The following is a 23,655-nucleotide window of genomic DNA, read 5'->3' on the forward strand; positions in this document are numbered from 1 at the left end:
CAGCATTATCACCCAAAGTCATAGTGTAAATTATGGTTCATTCTTGGTGTACATTCTTTTTTTTTTAATCTTTATTTACTAATTTTAAGAGAAAGAGGAACATTCATTTGTTGTTCCACTTACTTATGCATTCATTGGTTCTTTTTTTAATTGATTTTTTTTAGAGAGAGAGACAGAGACAGTGAGAGACAGCGATTTATTGTTCCACTTATATGCATTCATTGGTTGATTCTTCTATGTGCCCTGACTTGGTATTGAACTCGCAACCTTGGCATATTGAGACTGAGCTACCTGGCCAGGGCTTTGGTGGTGTACATTCTGTGGGTATAACAAATGTATAATGACATGTATCCATCATTATAGTATCATAAAAGTAGCTTCACTCCCCTGAAAATCCTCAGTGTTCTACTTGTTTATCCCTTCCACCCACCCCAACCCCTAACCACCACTGATTCTTTTACTGTCTCCATAGTTTTGCCTTTTCTAGACTGTCATATAGTTGAAATCATAGAGTATGCAACCTTTTCAAATTGGCTTCAGTCTCTTAGTAATAACTATATATTTAAGGTTCCTCTGTGTTCATGGCTTAGTAGCTTATTTCTTTTTAGTGCCGAATAATATTGCACTGTCTGGACATACTACGAAACACAGAAATTCACTTTATGCATATATATATATATACTCATCATATAAATCTAGAGTTGAATTTAAATACGTACATTTTAAAATCTGATAAAAATACGATGAATTTGATAAAAATTGCCTCCTGCAGAGATTATACCAATTATAGTACCACCAAAACCATTTCACAGAGCCTTGCAAATATTGTATAATTTTTTTGTAAGTTAAAAATGGAAATCAGATTGCGATTTTTATTTGTATTTTCTCATAACAGGTGAGGTTGAACATCTCTTCATATATTTAAAAGCCATTTCTAACTTTTTATGAAGGTTTAGCAATCATTTTTAATTCCTGAGAGCTTTCTTCACTCATTGTTCCTTGTTTTATGAATGATACATATAAGTTGGTATAATTGCATTTTGGACATCCACATAATCTTTTTGGTATATCTGCTTTACTACTATGTATCCATCTTATCAACTCATAATGATTTTTGAGTTTTTAGGATATTTTTAAGAGCTCTTTTTGGTTGTCGAACTTTTTTTCAAGAGAATTTGTGGCTATATTTTATACATTTGATACATTGTTACATATATAGTATTGGTTTTTTGAGAAACCATAAAAATGTAGAATGAATATTTGGGTTTATTTTATTCACCTCAATTTTTATAGATGATGAGGTTGACAAGCAAGATGGCTGATGAAGATAACAAGTGACAGTTCTGAGACTAGCGTTCATGTTTTTTGACTCCTAACTCCAGGCACTTTGTGTTCCACTGTTAAAGGACTTACTATAAATGAGGAGTATTACTGTGTCTTTGATTTTGTTGACTTTTAAAACTAGCCATAACTACTATTGGCATTATCTGTAATTTACTATATTAATTTTTAATCTTTACTTGTATTTCACTTTTAGACTCTCCATGTTGGCGTGACCGTGATATTTTTAAATTTTGGTCTTAACCCTTTGAACTTGCCAGTTGTTTTTGTTAAATTTATGTTCCATTTACAGTACCGTTTGGTTTCTTATCCAATAGTAAGTCAGAGGAGGATGTTTTTTCCCTCTGTATTCGTTGACTTTGCCCTTAGCCAACACTAACACCCATTTCATGAAGGCTTTTGTCTTTATCCAAGTGTTCCACTCTGTCCTAGCAGAGCAGTGCAAGGTCATGGTGCCTGTCTTTTTTTTTCTTCCCATGAAATTAATAACTTGCTCCAACAGTAGTTTGTTCTAGGACATTTTCAGCCAGATGGTGGAAAGTTCTTGGGATGATATGGCAGCCAAAGTAACACTTTGGCTTTTTAAAGTTAACTTTGTTTTGGTGATTGTGTAATGAAAATCTTCTGAAGATTATACAAGGACATTAAACAAGAACGATCTGTTGGCTTAAAACATTTTTCATCTTTTAAAAACCACCACACTCAGCATGGTAGAATTTTGGTTTCTTTCAAGTATTGGTCTGTCTGGCTCTTTTCCCTGATTATTTGGCACTTGATAGCCCAATTAATATATTTTAAGTTTTGTTTTCATGGGAACCTAACATTGCCTTGAATTTCTTTCTTTCTTTTTTTTTGAGCATTATAGAAAGTTATAGCAAGAAATGACTTTAGACATAATTTAGCCTAATGTACTTACTTACAAATAAGAAAACCGAGATGCAGAGAGAGTTGTGTGTTGAAGGTAACCCAGTGAGCTTAACAGGGCACTTAGAAGCAGGTCCTAGGCTTTCTAATTTTGGTTGATGACGCCTACAGCATACCACAGTGCGGTTCATTTTTTTGTTTGCTCTTATTTCAATATGTCATCAGATTTTAATCTAAGTTCAATTTTATGACAGTCCTCTATTTTTAGTTCTTGATTAATTTAATTTTCAAATGGATGATACATTTATAGTGTTCAAAAATCCAAATACATGAAAGCGTTCATAAAATATATATGGTCAAAATTAGATTAGGTATTGTCCTCAGAATATCTCTTATGATACATTTTTTTTTTTTTTTCAGGAAATTTCTCAGTAGAGACAGCCAGTTTGAAGCAGATGTTTCTCTCACTCATTTTCTTTATGCTATCCCTATTTTAAAAATTTAAATTAAACATGGACACTTGACAGCAGTATGGTGATTACCAGAGGGGGAAAAGGAGGTGAGGGGAGATAGGAGAGGGTAAAGGGGTAACAAATAGAAATGGAAGGAGATCTGATTTGGGGTGGTGAACACACAGTGCAATATACAGATGATGTAGTATAGAACTGTACACCTGAAACATATATAATTTTATTATCCAATGCCACCCCAATAAATTCAAGTAAAAATTTAAATTAAAATAATAAAAATAGTCACCTATAATCTTATCTCCCAGGACTGCTGTTTTTGTTTTTTTTAATTGTTCTATTGTATTTTTTCCATTACCATTTATTCCCCTTGTGCCCCCTCCCTATGTTTTGCATATTAGCATCTGCATGTATATTCATTTATATGACACATACTCTTCTGCTATCTTTGCTCAATATTACATCATGAAGTACATATTTCAATAAAGTGTTTCAAAAAACAGATGGGATAATTTGTTTTATAAGGCCAGCATAACCCTAATGCTAAAGCCAAATAATGACATTACATAAAAAGAAAGCAGAAAAATGTTTTTTTTTAAATTAGCAAATTGTATATAGCAATATATAAAAAGGATAATGTATCATATCCAAGTGGGGCTTACCTCAGGAATGCAGTATTGTTAACACTTGAAAATCAATCAGTATAATATGCCACATTGACAAAATAAATGAGAAAAGTGAGTAAAAGAGTAAATGTGAAAAAAGCATTTGACCAAATTCAACATTCATTCATGAAAAAACTTCAGCAAAGTAGGAATACAAGGAAACATCTACTAGACGTAGATGTGGTTCATGTTAAAGGCCTTTTGATGGGGAGACTTTTATTTTTCCTAGTGGGCCCAATGTAATCACACAAGTCCTTAGAGGCAGGAGAGGAAAGCAGAAGGGTGGGTCAGAGATGTACTGCGAGGAGTGATTCCAGGCCCTCCTTGGCTTTGACGATGCAGTGAGGGATCTATGTGTCAAAGAAGGAGGCAGCCTCCAAAGGCTGGGAAGTGCCCTCCGCTTACAGCCAGCAAGCAAATGGGGACCTGAGTTTTACAGCCAGGAGGAGCTAAATCCTGCCAACAACCCAAACCATAAGGAAATGGATTCTTCCCTAGAGCCTGCAGAATGGAAGGCAGTTTGCTGATACCTGGATTTTAACCCTTTGAAACCTGTACGGCAACTACAGAACTGCACGATCTGCTGTTCTAAGCTACTAAGTTTGTGATGATTTGCAAATGGCAACAATATAAAAACTAATGAAACATATACAACTTGTCAGAGCAGATAACTTTAGCATACTGAAAATTTTAAATATAACTAGATGGTTTATTTATTCCATGTAACATTTGTTAAGTACCTACTGTTATATGTTAAGTTCTACTAGGGAATTTCCCACAAATAGCCATTTTAATGTGTTTCGTGCATATATTTTTATATGGTGTATGTTCAAGTGCAAAATGTTATTCTTATGTGTACATATATTTTTAATGTCCATAAATAGAATCGTGTTACAAAACTCATTCAGTTTTTTAGCTTTTCCTCTCAGAGCTGTGAGGTTACCTCTGATGCTACATGGACGCCGAGTCTGCTGTTGTTAAAACCGCACTGCGTTTTACTTTAGTGTTGCTCGGGCGTGGGCGCTTGGACCGCCTCTGCATTATAAATTCCCCTAAAACTTAGCCGTTTAAAACAACATCGATGCACAGTTTTCTAGGCTCGGGAATCTGGATACAGCATCACTTGGTGCCTCTGACTCAAATGTCTCATAACGTCGTAGCTGAGCTTATTGCTAGGGCCTCAGCTAGAGAGGGCCAGCTTCCTGGATTTCTCACCAGGCTGTTGGTGGGATTCACTTCCTCGAGCGTTGCTGGACTGAGGGCCTCAGTTCCCCACTGGCTGTGGACCAGAGGCCTCCCTTTGTTCTCTGCCAGGTGGACTTCTCCGTGTGTCAGCTCCCAGCCAGGCAGCTGGCTTCCCTCAGGTAAAGCAAATAGAAGAGCGAGAGCGCGCCCAGCGCAAGGCATCCTCTTGCTGGAAGCTAACCTCAGAATTGGCACCTTAAATCGCTTCCTCTGGATTCTCTTTGTTAGAAGCGAGGCACTAGATCCAGCCTACGCTCGAGGGGAGAAAACTACACAAGGACATGGATATTAGGGAGCAGGGATTATTGCGTTCGCTTGGAGGGTGTCTTCCACAGTCCTCAGACGTATTTCTGTGAATTTTTCTTTGGTGTATATACATACAGTGGGTCATGAGCGGTTCTCTAAAATGCCTTGACTGATTAGCATTTCCATCAGCGGTATGTAAGGGTTTATGTATCATCATCTGTCAGCCACTGTTTTACATTTTCCAGGGCATAAAGGAATAGCATATTGTTTTAAACTCACTGTTTACATCTTTCGCTCTTTTTTTTTTCTAGTGGAGTACTTGCCGTTTTCTTGCTATTTGCAGGTACTGCTTGTAATATTCTAGGTATTAGTTTCTTGTTCTTTCTTCCAGTCTATCATCTTCCTTTTAACTTTGTCCAAAGTTTTATTTGTTGAGCAATAATCTTTAATTTTGATGTAATTAAATTTTTATGTAAATGCCTTTGCTTTTTGGCTTTATGGTTTGTGTTCTTCAACTTTTATTTAAGAAGTCCTTTCTTGTGCTTATGTTACAAACGTATCATTGTACATTTTCTTCTATTAACTTCAGTTTTACCATTTGTATCTAAGTCTTTTAATTCATCTGTAGTAGGTATTTGATATATTGTAAAATAGGAATGAATCATTATTTTTCTTAATGAAATGAGCCAGTTTTTCCTAGCACCGTTTTCTATACAATTTTTTTTCCATTGAATGTGGATCTCTCTTCATTATATATTGTTTGCATATACACAGGTTTGAACTGTACATTCAGTTTCAACTGCGGGCCATTGGTTTGATATACTTTTGTGCTGTTTTTAAAACTACAGCTGTATTGCATGGCTTGGTATCTGGTAGGGAGAGTCTCTTCATTTTCAAGGTACACTTAGCTATTTGTTTATTCTTTCATAAAAATTTCAGTCAACCTATGAAGTTTCTGAAAAACATCTAATGAGAATTTTGATTGTATTGCATTGACTTTAAGATTAATTTGCGTAGAATTGAAATCATCCATTTAGAATTTAGATCATTCCATTCAGATAATTCTGTATGGCCTTTATTAGATCAATTCAATGGGCCTCTTGTATTTTGTGTATTTTGCATTGAAAAGATATTTCTATCAGCAATAATGCCTTAGAATATGTGGTAGAATTTAAGCTTGCCCAATTCTAGAATCAAGTCATCTTTAATTTGTTATTGAGCCTCATTTAAGTAGGTAATAAGTATTTTGGGGGGGGGCTTTCCATGAATATTTCAGTTCTATAAAAATATTTTGATATTCTTTTGGAGTTATTACTCATTTTGCTGTGTTTTGAGATTCCCACTTTCCTGGTCTAACATGTTATTGGTCCCCATGATAATGGTATTTAAATTTTTGCAAAAACTGAAGATTTCTTGATGCATTTATTCTTGTTTGTGCTCCCTTCTCAGCCAAAATTTTGTTTCCTTTTTATTTGATCTAAGACTTGTTTCTAAAGGGGATAATGATCTTGGGAGGACAAAAATAGTCCTTCATAAAAGAAATGTGCATCATAAACAGGAATAATTTGCTTACTGTTCATACTTTGCTGAACGTGCAGAGTTGGCCTTGAGAATGTGGACACTAGAGATAGACGATCTGGGGTATGCCATTGTTCTCTTTGTAAAGTGACTGCCAGCTTGAGAAGGCATTGTTTTCATCCCTACTCTGTGATTTCTCTTCAGGTTTACAATCTGATTATTTGTTTCTGTATATTTTAACTAAACAGGGATGAACATAAGGGCTTTAGAGTGGATCTTTAAAGCAGAGTACTGGCAGTAATTGTCTCCATTATATACTAATAGACTTATCATTCAGTGGGAGATGGCAATGAGGCAATAGAAAAGGAATGGGATACCTGATCCAAGTACCGGTTAAGGGTTTCATATTTGTTCTTAACTTAATTTTTATGTTACATATACTAGGATTTTTATAACCTAGAAACATGTTGAATATTTAGGTTTGAGTTCTAAAATGTATAGTTTATTCAGAAAAGAGCAATATCTTAATATTCCAAATTGATCATTATTCTGTTTTGTTTCCTGTTTCTCCAGAGACATTACATATGGAATATCAGTAGAAGCTATATCAACAATGGTTGCTTTCCTTTCCTGCCAACTCTTCCACAAGGAAGTTTTGAGACAGAGCATCAGTCACAAGTATTTGATGCAAGGTCGATGGTATGTTTCTATTCTAAATTTGTAGGTTTTTAACTAAATAGTCACAGGGATGTAAAGGACAGCATAGAGAATATAGTCACTGATATTGTAATAACTATGTATGGTGCCAGGTGGGTACTGAAAATATTGGAGAGACCACTATAAATTATGAGATTGTCTGAGCATTATGCTGTATACCTGAAACTAATATAAAATAAAATTGAATGTCAACTGTAATTGAAAAATTTAAAAGTAAACAATGAAAAAAAGTAGAGATGTCTAGTTTTTAATTATATAAATCTATATTTTTGGTCTTGTACTCTTACCAAGTATTGTTCCTCTGGTTGTTCTATCAGCACTTCAAACCGAGTGTGTAAGAAACCAAATGCTGGTTTTTGTCCAAACTGTCCATTCTTCCTGCTCCCTTTATCCCTCTGCTCCATTACCGTCTGTAGAGGTTTCTTCATAGAATTGAAGCTTGGACGTCGTCATCTTCCTTCTCTATCATTCTCTGTGTCTGAGCGGTGATTTGCATCTTCCCCTTTTCACCAGTCCCAGTTATCCTACTGTAACCTGTGCTGCATTACCATGTGCTTAGGCTGCTTCAACAGCCTCTTAACTGACTATTCCTACCTTCATTTAGTCAACAGATCTTCGCTGAGTGCTAACCATGTGCCAGGCACCTTAGGGTGAGGGGTTGTGCCCTGAGCAGAAGCTTACAGTCTCCTAGTGGGTGGGGGGTGGGGATAGGGAAATACTAAACACACACACACACACATACACGCACACACACACACACACACACACACACACCACCTTCCGTTGACACAGTCTTCGCAGAAACGGAGACAAATAAAGTAGCTTTGATTAAAGTTCTCAGGGAGTTGGGAGCTTGTCTTCCTCACGTCCTTCTCACCACCTTGGCTCTCATCATGGCACTTTCACTGGTAGTAGGGAAAGAGCCTGAGCTTTGGTGCAAGAGTCTATTATAAAGTTTTGTGTAGATTGCAGAAACTGATCTGTCACCGGTTTGTGGACACATTCCTTTTTGCCTGTTTTCTCTCCTTTCTCCTTATCCCATGATTTAAAAGCAAAGAATATTAATATTTAAAAAATCTGTATACATACAGATATATTTTTTGCATGCATGCATAAATTGAATACGTTCATACTTAAAAAGTATAGTCTTTTATATTATTATTGCTTTTTAATTCTTGCTCTTCCCTACTGATTCTGTAGTACTGCTTCTCTTCACGTGCCAGGTACTATATTATACGCTGAATTTATAGTTCTCCTGTTATACAGATTACAAATAAGTTCAAGAGCTGAAGTGACTGGACCAGTGACATGTATGGCATAGTAAGGAATAAAGACAGAATTAAACCTCCCAAGTCTGATCTCAAACCCTGTGCTCTTCAGTATTATATGGCAGCGCTAAGCCTTAAATTGTGCCAGTCCTTTTGTTTTAATAGATTTTGTAGATCATATTTATCCTATAAAATTGGGTGACTTATGAGTTTGATTTTCTTCTCTTTTCTTTCTCTGTAGTCTTCCATACACCAGCAAACTTGTGAAAACCTTATTGTATAACTTTATCAGACAAGAAAAACCACCTCCTCTAGGAGCACATGTTTTCACTCAACAATCGGATGGGGGAGGACTGCTGTATGGACTTGCATCAGGAGTAGCAAGTAAGCCCTATCAGATTTTTTTCAGTTCATTAATGTACATAGATTTTTGTTGAATTAGTCATAAGTAATTGTGTTCCCTTGGCTGCCACTGCTGACAGTTTTATATTGGATCTGTGCAACTGTCTAAATGCGACATACTGGAAGTAATTTAAAATATTAATTTTTGTATTCAGTGCAGTGACTTATGCATTGAAATACATGCATATAATAAATAGATTGTGAACTTAAAAGGCAACATTTTTCAAGAAGGATGTTTATAAATAAATACGCATATTATGTGAGTTCTAGCTATATAATATAAATAGAATTAAGTTTTTAGAAACTTTTTACTGCTTGTGTTCTTTAAGGAAATCATTCTGTTTCAAGGACATTATTGGTTAGGATTTTACATGACTAATTGTTTATAGTTTTCTTATTCAATGTTTCATTGGTTAATGACTAATAATATTTTGAAAAGTTTTGTTATAAATTCAAAAGTGGCACAAATGTGAGTTTTATCAGATTAGAAGCAAATTTTGTTAACTGAAGAAAGTCCTTTCCCACTGTACAGTAAGGCCTCACTTCTGCTTCACAGTGATTAAACCTACAGACTCTAGAAGTGCACGAGGACCTCTGGTTCTCCCTTTGTGGGTGCGGAGGACCCACATCCTGAGAGGTTATGTTAACTGAACTTTTGCTTTATTCTGAAGGAGAAACCAAAAGTAGACTGACACTTTGATAGTTGTAAGGTCTGCATGGGTGCTGTTACTAAACATTTCACTTAATTACATAATGCAGACTTCAACTGTTTGAAAGAAATTTTTTTAATCCTTACCCAAGGGAGGGGTGGGGAGGGAAAGAGAGAGAAAGAGGAGAAACATTGCTGTGAGAGGGAAACATCGACTGGGTGCCTCCTGTATGCACCCTGACCAGGTATTGAACCCGCAACCTAGGCATGTGCCCTGACTGGGAATTGGACCTGCAACTTTTTTGGTTCAAAACAGTGGTTATAAGGCTGCTCAAGGAACTTAGTGATAACTTCAACAGCATGAAAAATGACATAGAAACCATAAACAAAGAACCAGTGAGAAATGAAGGATATGCAAACTGAAATGAAGACTAATTTACAAGGAATCAACAAGAGAGGAGATGAAAGCTGGGAATCAAATCATCAAGTTGGAATATAAGGAAGTAAAAAACACCCAATCAGAAAAGCAAAAAAGAAAAAGGAATCCAAAAAACTGAAGATAGAGTAAGGATCCTCTGGGATAACTTCAAGCATACCAACATTCACATCATGGAAGGAGAAGAGAGAGAACAAGAAATTGAAAACCTACTTGAAAAAATAATGACAAAACTTCCCTAACCTGGTGAGAGAGATAGACATACCAAGTCCAGGAAGCACAGAGTCCCAAACAAGATGAGCCCAAAGAGGACCACACCAAGACATACCATAATTAAAATACCAAAGGTTAAAGACAAAGATAAAATCTTTAAAGCAGCAAGAAAAAAGCAGTTAGTTACCTACAGTGGAGTTCCCATAAGACTGTCAGCTGATTTCTCAACTGAAACTTTGCAGGCCACATCAGAGTGGCAAGAAATATTCAAAGTGATGAAAAGCAAGGACCTACAACCAAAATTACTTTCCTCAGCAAAGCTGTAATTTAGAATTGAAAGACAGATAAAGAGCTTCCTAAACAAGAAAAAGCTAAAGGAATTCATCACCACCAAACCAGTATTATATGAAATGTTCAAGGATCTTATTTAAGAAGAAAAAAGATCAAACTATGAAAATAAAATGACAGTAAATACACATCTATCAACAGTTGAATCTGAAAAACAGAATAAACTAACAAGCAGAACAGAAACAGACTCAGATACAGAGAACATTTTGACGTTTGCCAGATGGGAGAGGGAGTTGGGAGGATGGGTGTAAAAGGTGAGGGGATTAAGATGTACAAATTGGCAGTTACAGAGTAGTCAAGGGGATGTAAAGCACAGCATAGGGAATGTAATTAACAATATTCTAATAACTGTATGGTGGCAAATGGGTATGAAATTTATTGGGATGATCACTTAGTAAGTTGTATAATGTCTAATCACTGGAGTATACACCTGAAACTAATATAATATTGTATCTCAACTATAACTGAAAAATAAAAAAATGATTAAATGGGAAAAATAATAAAAATAAACATCTAACTTTCAAAAACTAAATGGAGCTGAGTTGCACAGCTGAATTATGGCTGTAGCATCCCCTCCACACTCAGGGAGGGACATCAGTTTGATATGAAAATGTAGTACTGTGTGGTAACTTGTTAGATAATGAGTCATGGGAATCATCTTTGGATTAAAAGACCCCTCTGTTGACTTGAGGAATTGACCTGTGAACCATACTTTCTCGATTTGCCTTCCTTCGATTTCTTTTAATTACTAGTTGATTTACATTTCTGATCAGTCATGGCTTTGTCTTTGGTGCTGAGCAGGCTGCCTGAATGCCAGACCTGCAGTTTTGTTCTCCGAGTTACTCCTACCCCCTGCCCTCATTGTTTCAGGTGAGGGGGTTGTGCTCAGCTTGCTCATCCGTGGCCCTGCAGGCAGCATAGGAATGGCTTCTTGTACCCTGTGAGAAGGCTTCATTAATCCATCAGTGTTTGCTACTTTTGCTAATGAAACTGGTATAGGGATTTAAAAGTTGAATATTTTGCAATACTCCAAAATGGAAGATTTTTTAGGAGGAGTTAGTATAAGGCCATTAATTGTTTTCTTCAAAAACAGTGACAAACTTTTGCAGTTTCTATTAAGTAATCATAGATTGAGTGTGGTTTCAGTTTTTCTTGACGTATGTGTCATCAGAATGAAGTCTAGGATGGCATAGTGTGTCATCAGTACCACATGCCAGAAAACTTGTCTTCTAAATTTTAGATCTGCTCTCATCTCAATAACAATGTACAGGAAGGAGTCCCTTAATTGTCCTACCTCCCAGCTTCCTTCTCTTTTGAATGACTAGGTTGGGATAGATGGTCTCTGAGATTATTTGCATATCACTTTCATCGATTCTGTGGCCTTCTCCCCCACCATTTAAAATTTTAATATTCAGCCCTGGCTGGTGTGGCTTAGTGGATTGAGCACTGACCTGTTAACTGGAAGGTTACAGGTTGATTCCCTGTCAGGGCACGTGCCTGGGTTGTGGGCCAGGTCCCCAGCTTGGGGTGTGTGAGAGGCAACTGTTCCATGTTTCTCTGGCACGTGTTTCTCTCCCTCTATTTCTCCTTCCCTTCCCCTCTCTCTAGAAATAAATAAAAATTTTAAAAAATTTTAAATTCAGTTAAGAGCATTAAAATACTTAGGATTTTTAGTGTGTTACAGTCAAAGCACATTTTATATAGTTTTTTTCCTCAGTTTTTACAAAACTATTTATGCAAAATATAAATCATGATGGAGTAATTATTCATTATTTCACAGTATGTCGCTCAAAGGATTGTGAAAGCAATTAAAGGACATTCTCCTAAAAAGCAAAACTATGTATTGTGGGAAAATAAAGTGTAAAATTGATCACATTATGTAATTTTGAATTAAACCACATTCTAGGAAAGTCAGTCATATTGACAAAGAAAATTTGACTTTAGTTGTGTGGTCACTTTTGATAATCTTTTGGTTAGTAGTTACAAAATTTTCTTACTTTAATATTGGCTTGAGAAAATGTGATTTGGGAGTTCCTCAGTGTGAAGAAATCATGTTGCAAGGCTAGATGCAAATTATAAACTCTTTTGGATTATATTCATTTTCATTGGGATTGAAATTTTTCTGGATATAGAAAATATTTCCTTTCATAGCACTGTGTGTATTGTATGTTTCACTGAAATTGTTTTCTTTGAAACAGCATGCCTTATTTTGGAAAATTTGATGGTTTTGGAGAGTGAAGTTTTGTTGGCATCGGCAGGGGGAGAGGAGAATCCTGGTGCTAGAACTGGTCCACATGAATAGTGAGCCAATGTTCGCGCCCTCACAGGCGTTAGGCAAGGCCTTCTCCACTTAATTCTTTTTTTTTTTTTTCAGATTTATTTCTAGTTATTCTATTATTTGTTTCCTAGATTCCAGCAAAAACTCTGTTACATCTTGCATACCTGACACTTTTTCATGCCTTTGCTTGAGTTATCTCTGTAACATAGAGTCCTACTTCTTCCTCTCTGTCCCTTTGATTTTTTTGTCCATCCATCCTTTAAGGTTCATCAAGTACCACTTTTTCCACAAAGACTTCCTTTTCTCCCTCCTAACAAGGTGTGATACTTTCCTGTGGCAATTACTCTGTTCTGTGTTATGACTGCTGTGTAGAGCGTCATCTCCCTATATTGGCTCTACGTACAACACAATAAGAGCTAACGTATTTATAACGCTTCTGAGTTTACCAAGCAACTTTTCGTGCATCTCACTTTATTCTCATAGCAACCTTGTGAAATAGATGGTTTTACTTTTTACTGTGGTAGATGTAGAGATGTTTAGTTATTAAATTACTTGTCTAAAAATCACACAGAAAAGAGGTGATGTTGATGTGCACGTGAGCTTAGTTTCTTTGACTCCTGAGCTTTGCTGTCTTGTCTCCCATTGTCACCACCTAACTCCTCAGGGTGTAAGTGGTTACGGCTTGACCTCTCTGGGGTTGTTCACTGTGGTATCCAGCAGAGCGCCCTGCATCTATGGACTCTCAATAAATATTTGTTGTATGGAATTAAATACCAAAGGCTAATGTTGTCTGTACTCAAAGGTGTGAACGGAGTTATGACAATGTCTGTCATTTTATCGATGCCTTCTATTTGCTGGACACTTTAGTAGCTACTTTACATGCCCGATTTTATCTGCTCTTTATTTTTCTTTTCTAACATTCTATTATGGAAAATATCAAAGATGTACAAAAGTAGAACACACGGTAGAATGAACCCCTATCCACCCACAACCCATCTTCAAGATTTATCAACATTTTACTATTTATTTTCCCATTTATCTCCCTCCTCCTCTTTAAAAAAAATTTATTTGGAAATGAAGTTCACACATACAGAAAAGTTCCAAAAGTAAAAGTAGTAACAAGAAAATATATACAGCTTTATTCAGATTGCTTTATTAACATTTGTTATATATTTGTATTCTGCCCTTTCCTCTTTTTTAAAATCATTCTGTGTGCACATGCACAGACACAGTTTTTTTTAAATTATATAAGGCTCTATGTTACAGACACCATGGGCCCGTTATCCCTGACTACTTGAATGTCTGTTTCCTAAAAGGGACTATCTCTTACACAACCACAGCACACTTAGCAACTTTAGGAAATTTAACATTCGGCTACCCTTAAAAACAAGTAAGGCAGGCATTTGTTTCCACCCCAGTAAGAATAAAGAAATAGATTCCCCTCTATATTTTAAAATCTCTTCTAGTAAGTATATAATATCATTTGTGTTGTTCTTAAATTGAATTTTTACAATTAGGTTTTCTTGTGTCTATGCTTAAGTTGATCTGTATCTTAGACTAAAAGCTCCATGGTGTGAAATATATCCTTTCTGTTTACTATTGGCCTGTAGAACACAGTGAATGCTTGGAGGATGTTTGATCCAAGTGTCATAAATAATTGAAGGAATTATTAATACTTTTTAATTACTACTGGTAAGTTATTTTTGCAGTTAAGGAGAGTATTGAAATTTAACTTGTATAGATTTTGTTCTTTTTTAAAAGGCATTTTTACATGTGTCAAGTGTGATTTATTTCTTTCACTGAATGTGGTTAGAATGAATTATACATTTTTATATTACTTTATCTGGTAATATATATATATAATACATGCCAACAGGCCTCCATTCATACTTTTTCGGTACAAGAAAAAGATGGTTTTCTTCCCTTCTATTGTTTTTTAATTTAGAAATTCCTCTAATATGCTGACAAAATGGAAAAATAATCACTTGCTATATTATATTACTGTTTAGAAAAGCATGCTACAGTTTTAAGTAATGTAGTTTTCTTAATGATTCATAGAATTCCAGAATTAGGAGAGGTAGTGATAAAGGTCATACAGTGGCTCCCAGACATTAGCAGTACCTCCTGGCATACTTAAAAAAATATATACATACATGTACTTACACCTTGGGATTTCTAAGTCATTAGACATGAGGTGGGGCCTGGTCTTACCCATTTTCAATAAGCATTCTAGATGACTGTGATATAGTCGGTCCATTTCAGCACCATTCATGTGGTACAGGTTCATTTCCTGTGCTTGGATCTGTTCTGCTGTGGGCCCATCATGGCAGACAGTTGCCCAGTCCTGCTAATTACTGAGGAATATATTGTTTTGACGTAGCTCTAATGGGTTTAACTGACCCCCTTCTATGCATTATCTTAGTTTCTCTTCCTGCTGCTTTCTTACTGCTGTCTGTTGTTGATGATGAGGCCCAGCTGATCAGGATTGTTCTTTAAGTCTGGCTGTGGATACCGTACTCCAGCATGAAATAGATCGGAACTCGGACCTCCCTGGTTCTGGACATGTACTTTTTTTTTTTTCCATTGATCTACATTACCATTAACTCTTTTGGCAGATAGTATTCAGCCATTCTCGGCGGTGCAGATAGACTCTCAAGAAGCTACGCCATCGTCTCTCGAGACGGACGGCTGCCGATGACGACGATGATTCAGTTATTAGTGAATTTTAGTGAATTATTATTACTTTTATCATTTAAGTCTTTTCCATAGTTTTTATATCCTGTCGTTCCCCTTCAGGTTGTATGTGTACAGGTATAGACATTTAAATATCTCAGTCGGTTATAATTTTATTGGGTGTAGTGTGGGCCATAATTCTGGCCAAAGAATAAGATTTGCTCTCATTTTCAGCTCTAGGTCATCATTTAAAAAATATTTGGGGGCCTCTGCTTTATTCGGGGTTATATCCTTGACACCGTATTGTGAGAGGTTTGACACATTCTAATTTCTATGTGGAAAGCAGGTTGTTGCTGTGGGTGACGTAAGTAAAATATCAAAAAGTAGCACAACTGGGGATTTTGTGACTTTTATGTAGAATCCATTTATTTCCTGGAATCTCAGTGAGGATTTGCTGTAGGGGCAGTTGGTTTCCTTAGACAGCAGACTTTGGAGGTAATGAGGATTTCTAAAGCTTCCCCTGACTTCTAGGGCTTAACCACAGGATCTTCATGAACCTGGGGGGAGGCTGGTAGCCCCCCCAGGGCAGGATGCTGGGCGAGACTCTCCTGAGTTTACACCAGGCTCCCCGCTGCTTTCCTTTCTCCCTTCTCTGGATTACAGCTCGAGGACCTCTCAGCTGTCTTTTCTCTTTACTCGTTCCTGGAAGTCCTTGTGAATCAGGATGAATTTCCAGAGTACGATATAGAGAATCAGGTGATTTGGATGGAGTCCCCAGCTCAGTGTGATCTTAGACATGTTCTTCAACTTTGAATTTCATTATGCTACTTTATAAAGCTGACAAATATAAGACTTTTCATACCAGGTTTTTGTGAGAAATAGGTGAGATATTGTATATAATCACTTCTAAAACTATGTAGTCTCTAGCCTCAGGTAAATAACTTATTACCTGCATACTGCTTGTTAATTAAAATTAAGATAATTGAAAATAAAATAACTTTAGATGAAGTTAGTGATCAGAAAATATCTGACAAATTTATGCTAGACAATTAAAAAATTTGAGAGAATATTTTATCTTTTTAATCTACTCAGTCTTTAAAATTTATGTAAGAACTGTTTTGAAATGCTGCTTAAATTGAATACACCAGCCATGTTTTTGCTGTTTTTCCAACTGGCTTTTCTTTTTATGTGGTGCAAATTTTGGCCAATGGCAGTCAGAAAGGAAAATTTGATTGCTAAATAGATATTGCCCACAAGAGATTTATCTTTGCTTCCTAAATTAACTTGTCTTGACAACCATCGCTAAGGTTCTGTGTCCTGTTCACTAATTCATCTGATTTTATTTTGTATTTGATAGTTTGTTTATAAAATTAGCCAAAGATTTTAATAAGTCCTTGATGCCGACCCAACCTGAATTGTAATAAATATTTCAAGTGTTCATCTAATCAAAAATATCAGTATTATTGGCAGTCGTAGTTTATAGTCAGCAAGGCAAATAATATTTAATTCTTACTTGAATCTATAAGCACATCACCCGACCTTGTTAGAGATGTTCTGCAAAACAAATTGACCACAGACCCCTCCCTGTATGACTTGTTATGTGACGGGAGCTGGGTGTGTGGTGGTAACAGCTCACACTGCTATGACAGAATACACACCACAGAGTGGGTGGCTTGAACAATGGACATTTATTTTCTTGTGTGTCTGGCGTGGGAAGTCTAAGATCAAGTGCTGACACATTGGCATCCTGGTGAGGGCTCCGTTCCTCCTGCTTGCAGATGGCCACAATGTCTATTCACATGGCAGAGAAAGGAAGCTCTGCAGTCTCTTCCTCTTATAAGGGCACTAATTTTATCATGGAGGCTCCACCCTGATGTCCTCATGTAACCTGAGTCACCTCTCCAAGTCCCCACGTCCTGTTACCGTCACATTGGGTGTTAGGGCTTCAGTATTTGTGGGGTTTTGTTTTTTGTGTGTGTGTGTGTGGGTGTGGGAGTTGGGGACGGACACACATATTTAGTTTCTAAAATGTATCAAGTAGGTCATGCTGGAATTCCTCTCACTGAAATTTTCATTTTGGGAGGCTACTGGTCTACTTTGTTTGTTGATAGCTAAGTCACCTTTTAGTTCCAGTCATTCTTTATTTTAAACTACAACCCTGCTTAGTGGTAGCGGTGAGGGTTGTGGCCACAGTGGACCACTCACAGCCCATTACCAAATCAGTAATATATATATTTTTTAATGCGTTTCAGAAAATATAAGTAGCCCCTCAAAAACAATTCTGTAATTGAAACAGATTTTTTTTTTCTTTCTGATTTTGGAGGCCACTGCTTATATTATCCTTTGGAGGGACTGGCTCTAAATTTTGGTAATTTGGTATTGTGAAAGAGGTACAAGTATCAGCCTCTGGCTATTGCTAATAGATGGGCCAAGAGTCGAATGTCAGTCCTGCTATTTACTAACTAGGTGTTCTTGTGCCATATAACCTTAGTGACTCCAATTCCTTACGGTAAAGTGAGGATAATACCTTTCTTTGTAGGGATTCTCAGATGGTCAAAAGAGCCTGGCACCTAATGGGTTCCCAATGAAAGGTCACTGTTGTAACAGATATTACATAGTAATATTTAAAATACACCTTCTGTTTAGAAACATAGGGGAAAAAAAGTGACTGTGTAATGATTTACATCTTTACTCAGAATTTTAATGTAATTAAACTGTGAAAATATCTGATAGTTGGTATTTACATTTGTAACAGAAATTTCAGATAGTCACTAAAAAAATATGTTGAAAGTTTATGTTGTGGGAAGGAAAGATAAGTTAAAACATTTATTCAGTGTTTCTTTTGATTCTATTTTTACTTCTTTGACCTTTCCTTTTAGTGTGGATTCAAACTTTTAAATAGTCTCTAATGCCTAAAAGAAGGTGAAGCAAGAAAGGGTTGACCTTGACATTTCTTGTGCTTTTTGTTGTAAGGCAGAACTGTAATGTGATTATGATTGGGTATTCAGTGTTTTAAACAGCCAAGCCTAATTCAATGTGTTCTGCCAAACTGCGCTTTCCATCATAAGTACTGAGGTTTTACACAATAACTTCTGATATATGGCTTTTCCATTTGAATGAGCCATCAAACATGTTTTTTCCCCTTTGCTTGCAGTGGTGGGTGTCCCAGCCAAATTATAAGGCCAAAGTAGTGATTATTTGTTTAGGCAAATGCTGTAACAGAACTTAATAAAGTAGAATTTGAAGATTAAAACTCATATTTCTCCCAACTGCTATTATTGAGAAAGTGATAGAATTTATTATGATAGGTATAGTATACAGTAGTTGTAATTTATTTTATGTGATTATTTTTTTCTCCTTGGTTTTGGCTTTTGCTGGGCTGACTCATTGAGAGAAAGAAAAACTATAGTAAGAGAAAAAGTATGTGGCACTCAGGCATAGTTCTGAAAACAAGCACTTTGAATTTTCAGAATAAGAAAGTGCTTTATAATTACATTCTCATTTGTTTTAATTTGTAATGATTTGGTAGATTTTTTAATACCAGGTGAAAGAATCACTTTTTCTTCCTTCATTTTTAGGAAGGAACTCATTTTTTTGACGAATAAAATACAGTTTATTTCAGTTTACTATTTCCTTGTAGTGGTTTCTTGCAGGGACATACTGAGCATTTAAATTAGTATCCACAACACAAAATGACTGACTGTATTTAATTGTAGAGTAGTAATATAAGTTATTTTTCTATTAATTGCTCTCTGAAAAAAATATTATGTCAGATTTTAGACTTTTTAGAAGGTGTTTATTAAATGATATTGATTGGAAATAATATAGTGTCAAAATGCAGTATTGACTTACGTTTTATTCTTGGTGTTTGCTGACAGCCACTCCTCAGTCAGTTTCCAGAAATGGGTGTGAAAGCCAGTGTGCCACCTCTGTGCAGGGAAGATTGAGGCCTCCTTTATGCCACAAATAGTTGGGGAACAAATTCACTCACATTCCCCAGAAATGATATAGACTAGAGCAACCAGTTTCAGATGAGATCCTAGGAATAACTTTCTAAGGCATGCTGTAAGTGTTCATTTGGCACCAATTGTTTAATCTGTTTGTGAGACTTCTGGAACATAATTTATTGTGGAATTTTAAAATTTAAAGATATTTTAAAAATAAGAATGATAAAATTAGGCAATTCTAATTTTTTGAGAACAAATCTTTTTTGAAAAATGAAGTAATTTAAGAGGATTTGCCTTAAAACTTAAATTTTATCATAGTTCAGTGGTGTAACTTTTTATTAAGCAGCTGTTTTAATTTACATTGATTTCAGCATGGATGTTTGGAGTAAATTCAAAGCTTAAATTTATTCAAGGTTATTTACTGACAATTTGTGAATGGTAGTTGAAAGCCCTCACATTATAGTTGGTATAGTTTTGAGATCACCTTTTACACAAATAAATATTATAAAATCTAGTGTTATGAGTTATTTGAAACTTTTCTTTTTCTTAAAGATTTTATTTGTTTTTAGAGAGAGGGGCAGGGAGGGAGAAAGAGGGGGAGAGAAATACTGATGTGAGAAAGAAACATTGATCAGTTGGCTCTTGTACACACCCCAAAAGAGACTGAACCGGTAACCCAAGTATGTGCCCTGACTGAGGATCAAACCTGCAACCCTTCGGTTTGTAGGGTGACGCCCAACCAACTGAGCCACACCGATCAGGGCTGAAGACTTCCCTTTTGAAATTTTTCTGCAAATTATTTGAAATGCATTATCAAATAAGTTACATTGATGGGCGAATATAGGATATGTAGATGAATAGAGATGTTATTAAAAATATAGCAAAGTGTTAATGTAAAATCTAGGACATGAGTATATATGTAGGTATTCACAATATAATTCAGCTTTTCTGTATGTTTGACAATTTTTACAATAAAATGTTGAGGAAAAATAGAATCACTATGAGGATGAATTAATGTGGTAAATTTCAGGTTGTTCATTAAAAAAGCTAGCTCTAACCTACTGATTCTTCCACAGTTGTTAGGTCAGATTCTGAAGACTGTGAAGTTTGACTAGACATGGGCTTAAATTCTTACTGCAAGCTAATTAGCCCTATAAGCTTGTAAAATTTTGTAACTGCTTTCCCCATCTATAAAAATGGAATGATGATTCCTTGTAGGATTATGGTAAATGTTTTCCTTTTTCTCCCCTTGTACTTGTTTGTAGTCTTTGTGACCCAGACCGTGGTCCTTGAGGTCCTATTGTATCCAACTGGATGCACGTGGGAAGAGAAAGGGAGGTACCGTTCATTGCTGTGCCTGGTAGCCTCCAGACTCACTTCTGCAAGATCATAGGGGTTCCATACTTGACAAACGCTAGGCAAAAGAGGGAGAGAAAGAAGCAGATAGCCATTCTCATCAGCGAATAATAGGTGGATTGAAAGAGAATATAGCTTTTGGCATCAGATTGGTCTGACCTGGAAACCGGAGCCCTGCTTCCTACTAGCTGTGCCACTTTCATTAAGTTACTTAGCTTTGCTCATCCCTAACTTTCTCATTTAAAAAATGGCATTTAGAATATCTTTACCTGTCTGCGGACTTTTGTTACATTTAAATAACATGACAAGTAATGAGCAAGTTTTTAGAACATGATAAATGCTGAAAACAAATACTAGTTTATCTGCCTCATCTTCTTTTCCTCCTCTCATTTTCGTCAATTTCTTTAATTTTATAAACACTTTGCATATTTTATCTCACATGTTTCATGTTCCTTTCTGCTTACAAAATTAAGGCAATCTCCCCCCTCTTTTTCTGGATTATTAAAAAGGATAAACACAGGTCCAACAGCATCCTCCTTAGCATCCTTAACCGTAGCTTCATCAGACTGAAAGCTTTGCTGGCTAAAGGAATTTCAATGCCACACTTAAGCTGGATGACTCTTAGAACACCATGTTGTGTCAGAGAAGCAGGTTACAAGAAAACACATTCGGTATGAAAGTTCAAATACAGGCAAAACTGTACCAAAATGGCCAGGCAAAACTAAACTACATTGTTCCTAGAGTTCAGTCTATGGATGGTGAAACTAAAGAAAAGCAAGAACATGATTATTATAAACGTTCTTAGTAATAGTTGGTAAGGATTAAAGTACCTGTCCTCCTCAGTTTACCAGGATTGACAGCAGTGCATAGGAGAAGCATGTTTTATTCTTTAGATGTCTTTGGTTTGCAATTTTTATGAATTTCTTATTTACTCCTGTTCATTATTTTATATTGTCCCTCCTGCCTTATATTGTAATCATATTACAATTTCAACAAATTAGTCACTTGAAATGCCTACCCCAAATACTTCCCACTCTTGTAAAGTCAATATAGTGGATTTCTGTTTCTTTTAAATGTTTTGATATTGATAAATTTAGGTTCTCTTATGTCTTGGTGTTGCATACTACCATGGCGGTTCTCCTTACAATAGCGATGGCTATACACTGAACTATTTTTTTTGTCCCTGTGATATTTGGCAAATCCAGGCCCATGCCATTCAGATGGGGTGAGTTTCACCCCTCCCCTGCACCCTTGACTTCAGGTTACACTAATATTTGATTCTTCAGGGAGATTTTTGTGGACTGATGTTTCTTAACTTTTTTCTCCATTATTGTCATCCCAAGGAGCCTTTTTAGGACGTTTTTTTCTAATTGCCACTCCCACTCCCAAAGGAAAATTTAAAATCACAGATATATACCTGTGCTTTATACATAAAAAGAGTTAGTTTTTTAAAATCCTTCCCAAATCAAGTTTTCAAGTTTTGCCCCCATGAGGCGATATTGCCACCTTTGAGAATGCATAGTGTAAGCAAAAATCTTTCACATAGGTGGATCCAACTTCCTCCAACTATGTTTTTGAACTGCTGGGGTGCATTTTCTATTCTTTCATATTATTTCTGTCCAGTGGGCCATAACTCTCAGAGATATATAAATGATATGCAATTTGACTCTATATTTCCCTCATGTCTTCGTCTGGTTCTGCAGTCACAGTACTGACAGATACTAATGGCAATATAGATTAATTTAAATCTTCACCCAAGCATACGCTTATTGATTTGAGCGAGAGAGAGAGAAACATTGATGTGAGAGAGAAATATCAATTGGTTGCCTCTCATACACACCTTGACTGGGCATTGAAACCTCAACCAACGTATGTGCCCTGACCGGGAATCAAACCCACAGCTTTTTGGTGTACTGAATGATGCTCCAACCAACTGAGCTACTCGGCCAGGGCAATACAGTTTTTTTAGAGAATCCTGTCTTGTTCATGTAACTTTAGTTCTATTTTGCATGCCATTAATATTTTTCCATAAGTACAGTCTTAATGGTGTATCATGTGGATCCATTGTTGTGCAAAGACCATTAGAAGTTATGAAATTTTAAAAAGTAAGATTAGCTAACATTCTACCATTATAACAAATCAACTTTCCATTTTTTCTTGTCCCTTTGTATATATGTGTGTGTCTATAGCAAATTAAATATTCAAGTAAGAGATTTAAAATGTGCAAATAATAGCAAGTTTTAGCTTGTCATTAGGATATGTTATGAAACAAAATAGTGTACTCCTGTGTGCTTGAACAGTTTGAGTCCTAATAAAGAAAGGTGGAGTTTAAATCCAAGCTGTTACTTTTATTAATTTCAGTTCCTGAATTGGTCAAATTGGGAGAGTAGGCAAATTCTTGCTGTAAAACAGCTAAAGTTATTTACTTCCTCCGTTTGGGTGTATGATTAATAGCACATGTTTGAGGCATCCTGTTGCTTGTATTCAAAGAGAGGATGTTATGGTAAGACTACCAGAACTTCTGCCAGCTCTCATGTTGTTCATAAAGCTCACTGGTTTATCTGGGCACAGTTGTTTTTCCTGAGCTAAGTTCAAGGACTCAAAAGACAGGGTATGTAAGGCAAACTGGCTGTTCCATCACTTCAAGTAGAAGGGGCATATTTTGGGGACATTGCAGAGGATTTATTCAAATGTGGTGTGATAGTGACTGCTGGTTTGTCATCTTTCCCGTCTGAGCTGACTTCATGGATGGTAAGACTAGATCCCATTTCTCAGTCTCCTTTGCAGCCATGTATGGTCTACATTTTGGCCAAGGGAGTGTAAGCGGAAGTGGTATGGGCAGACTTACAGGGAGAGTTCTTAAAGGGAATGCCTGTACTCACCTCGGTCCGGCTGACTTGAATGAAAATGTGCGGGCTGGAGCTGGTTTAGCCATGTTGGACCGTGAGTAAACTTAGGGACGGAGACTGTACACAGCGGAGCAACGCGAGGAAAGGATCCTGGCTCTTGAACATCGTGGAGC

General features: G+C 36.3%; 1 protein-coding gene across 4 annotated transcripts in view; it reads left to right on the forward strand.

Moving 5' to 3' along the window:
• Positions 1–23,655, forward strand: part of DYM (dymeclin) — a 268,960-nt gene that overhangs the window by 64,255 nt on the left and 181,050 nt on the right. For all 4 annotated transcript variants that reach the window (XM_090285536.1, XM_090285535.1, XM_090285537.1 and 1 more), the window contains 2 exons: positions 6,920–7,045; positions 8,573–8,715. In XM_090285536.1, coding sequence (XP_090141662.1) covers positions 6,920–7,045; positions 8,573–8,715 — 269 coding nt within the window. The remainder of the gene's footprint in view (positions 1–6,919; positions 7,046–8,572; positions 8,716–23,655) is intronic.

Source organism: Furipterus horrens, unplaced genomic scaffold (assembly GCF_987537825.1).
Source record: "Furipterus horrens unplaced genomic scaffold, mFurHor1.1.pri manual_scaffold_8, whole genome shotgun sequence".
NCBI classification, from domain to species: domain Eukaryota; kingdom Metazoa; phylum Chordata; class Mammalia; order Chiroptera; family Furipteridae; genus Furipterus; species Furipterus horrens.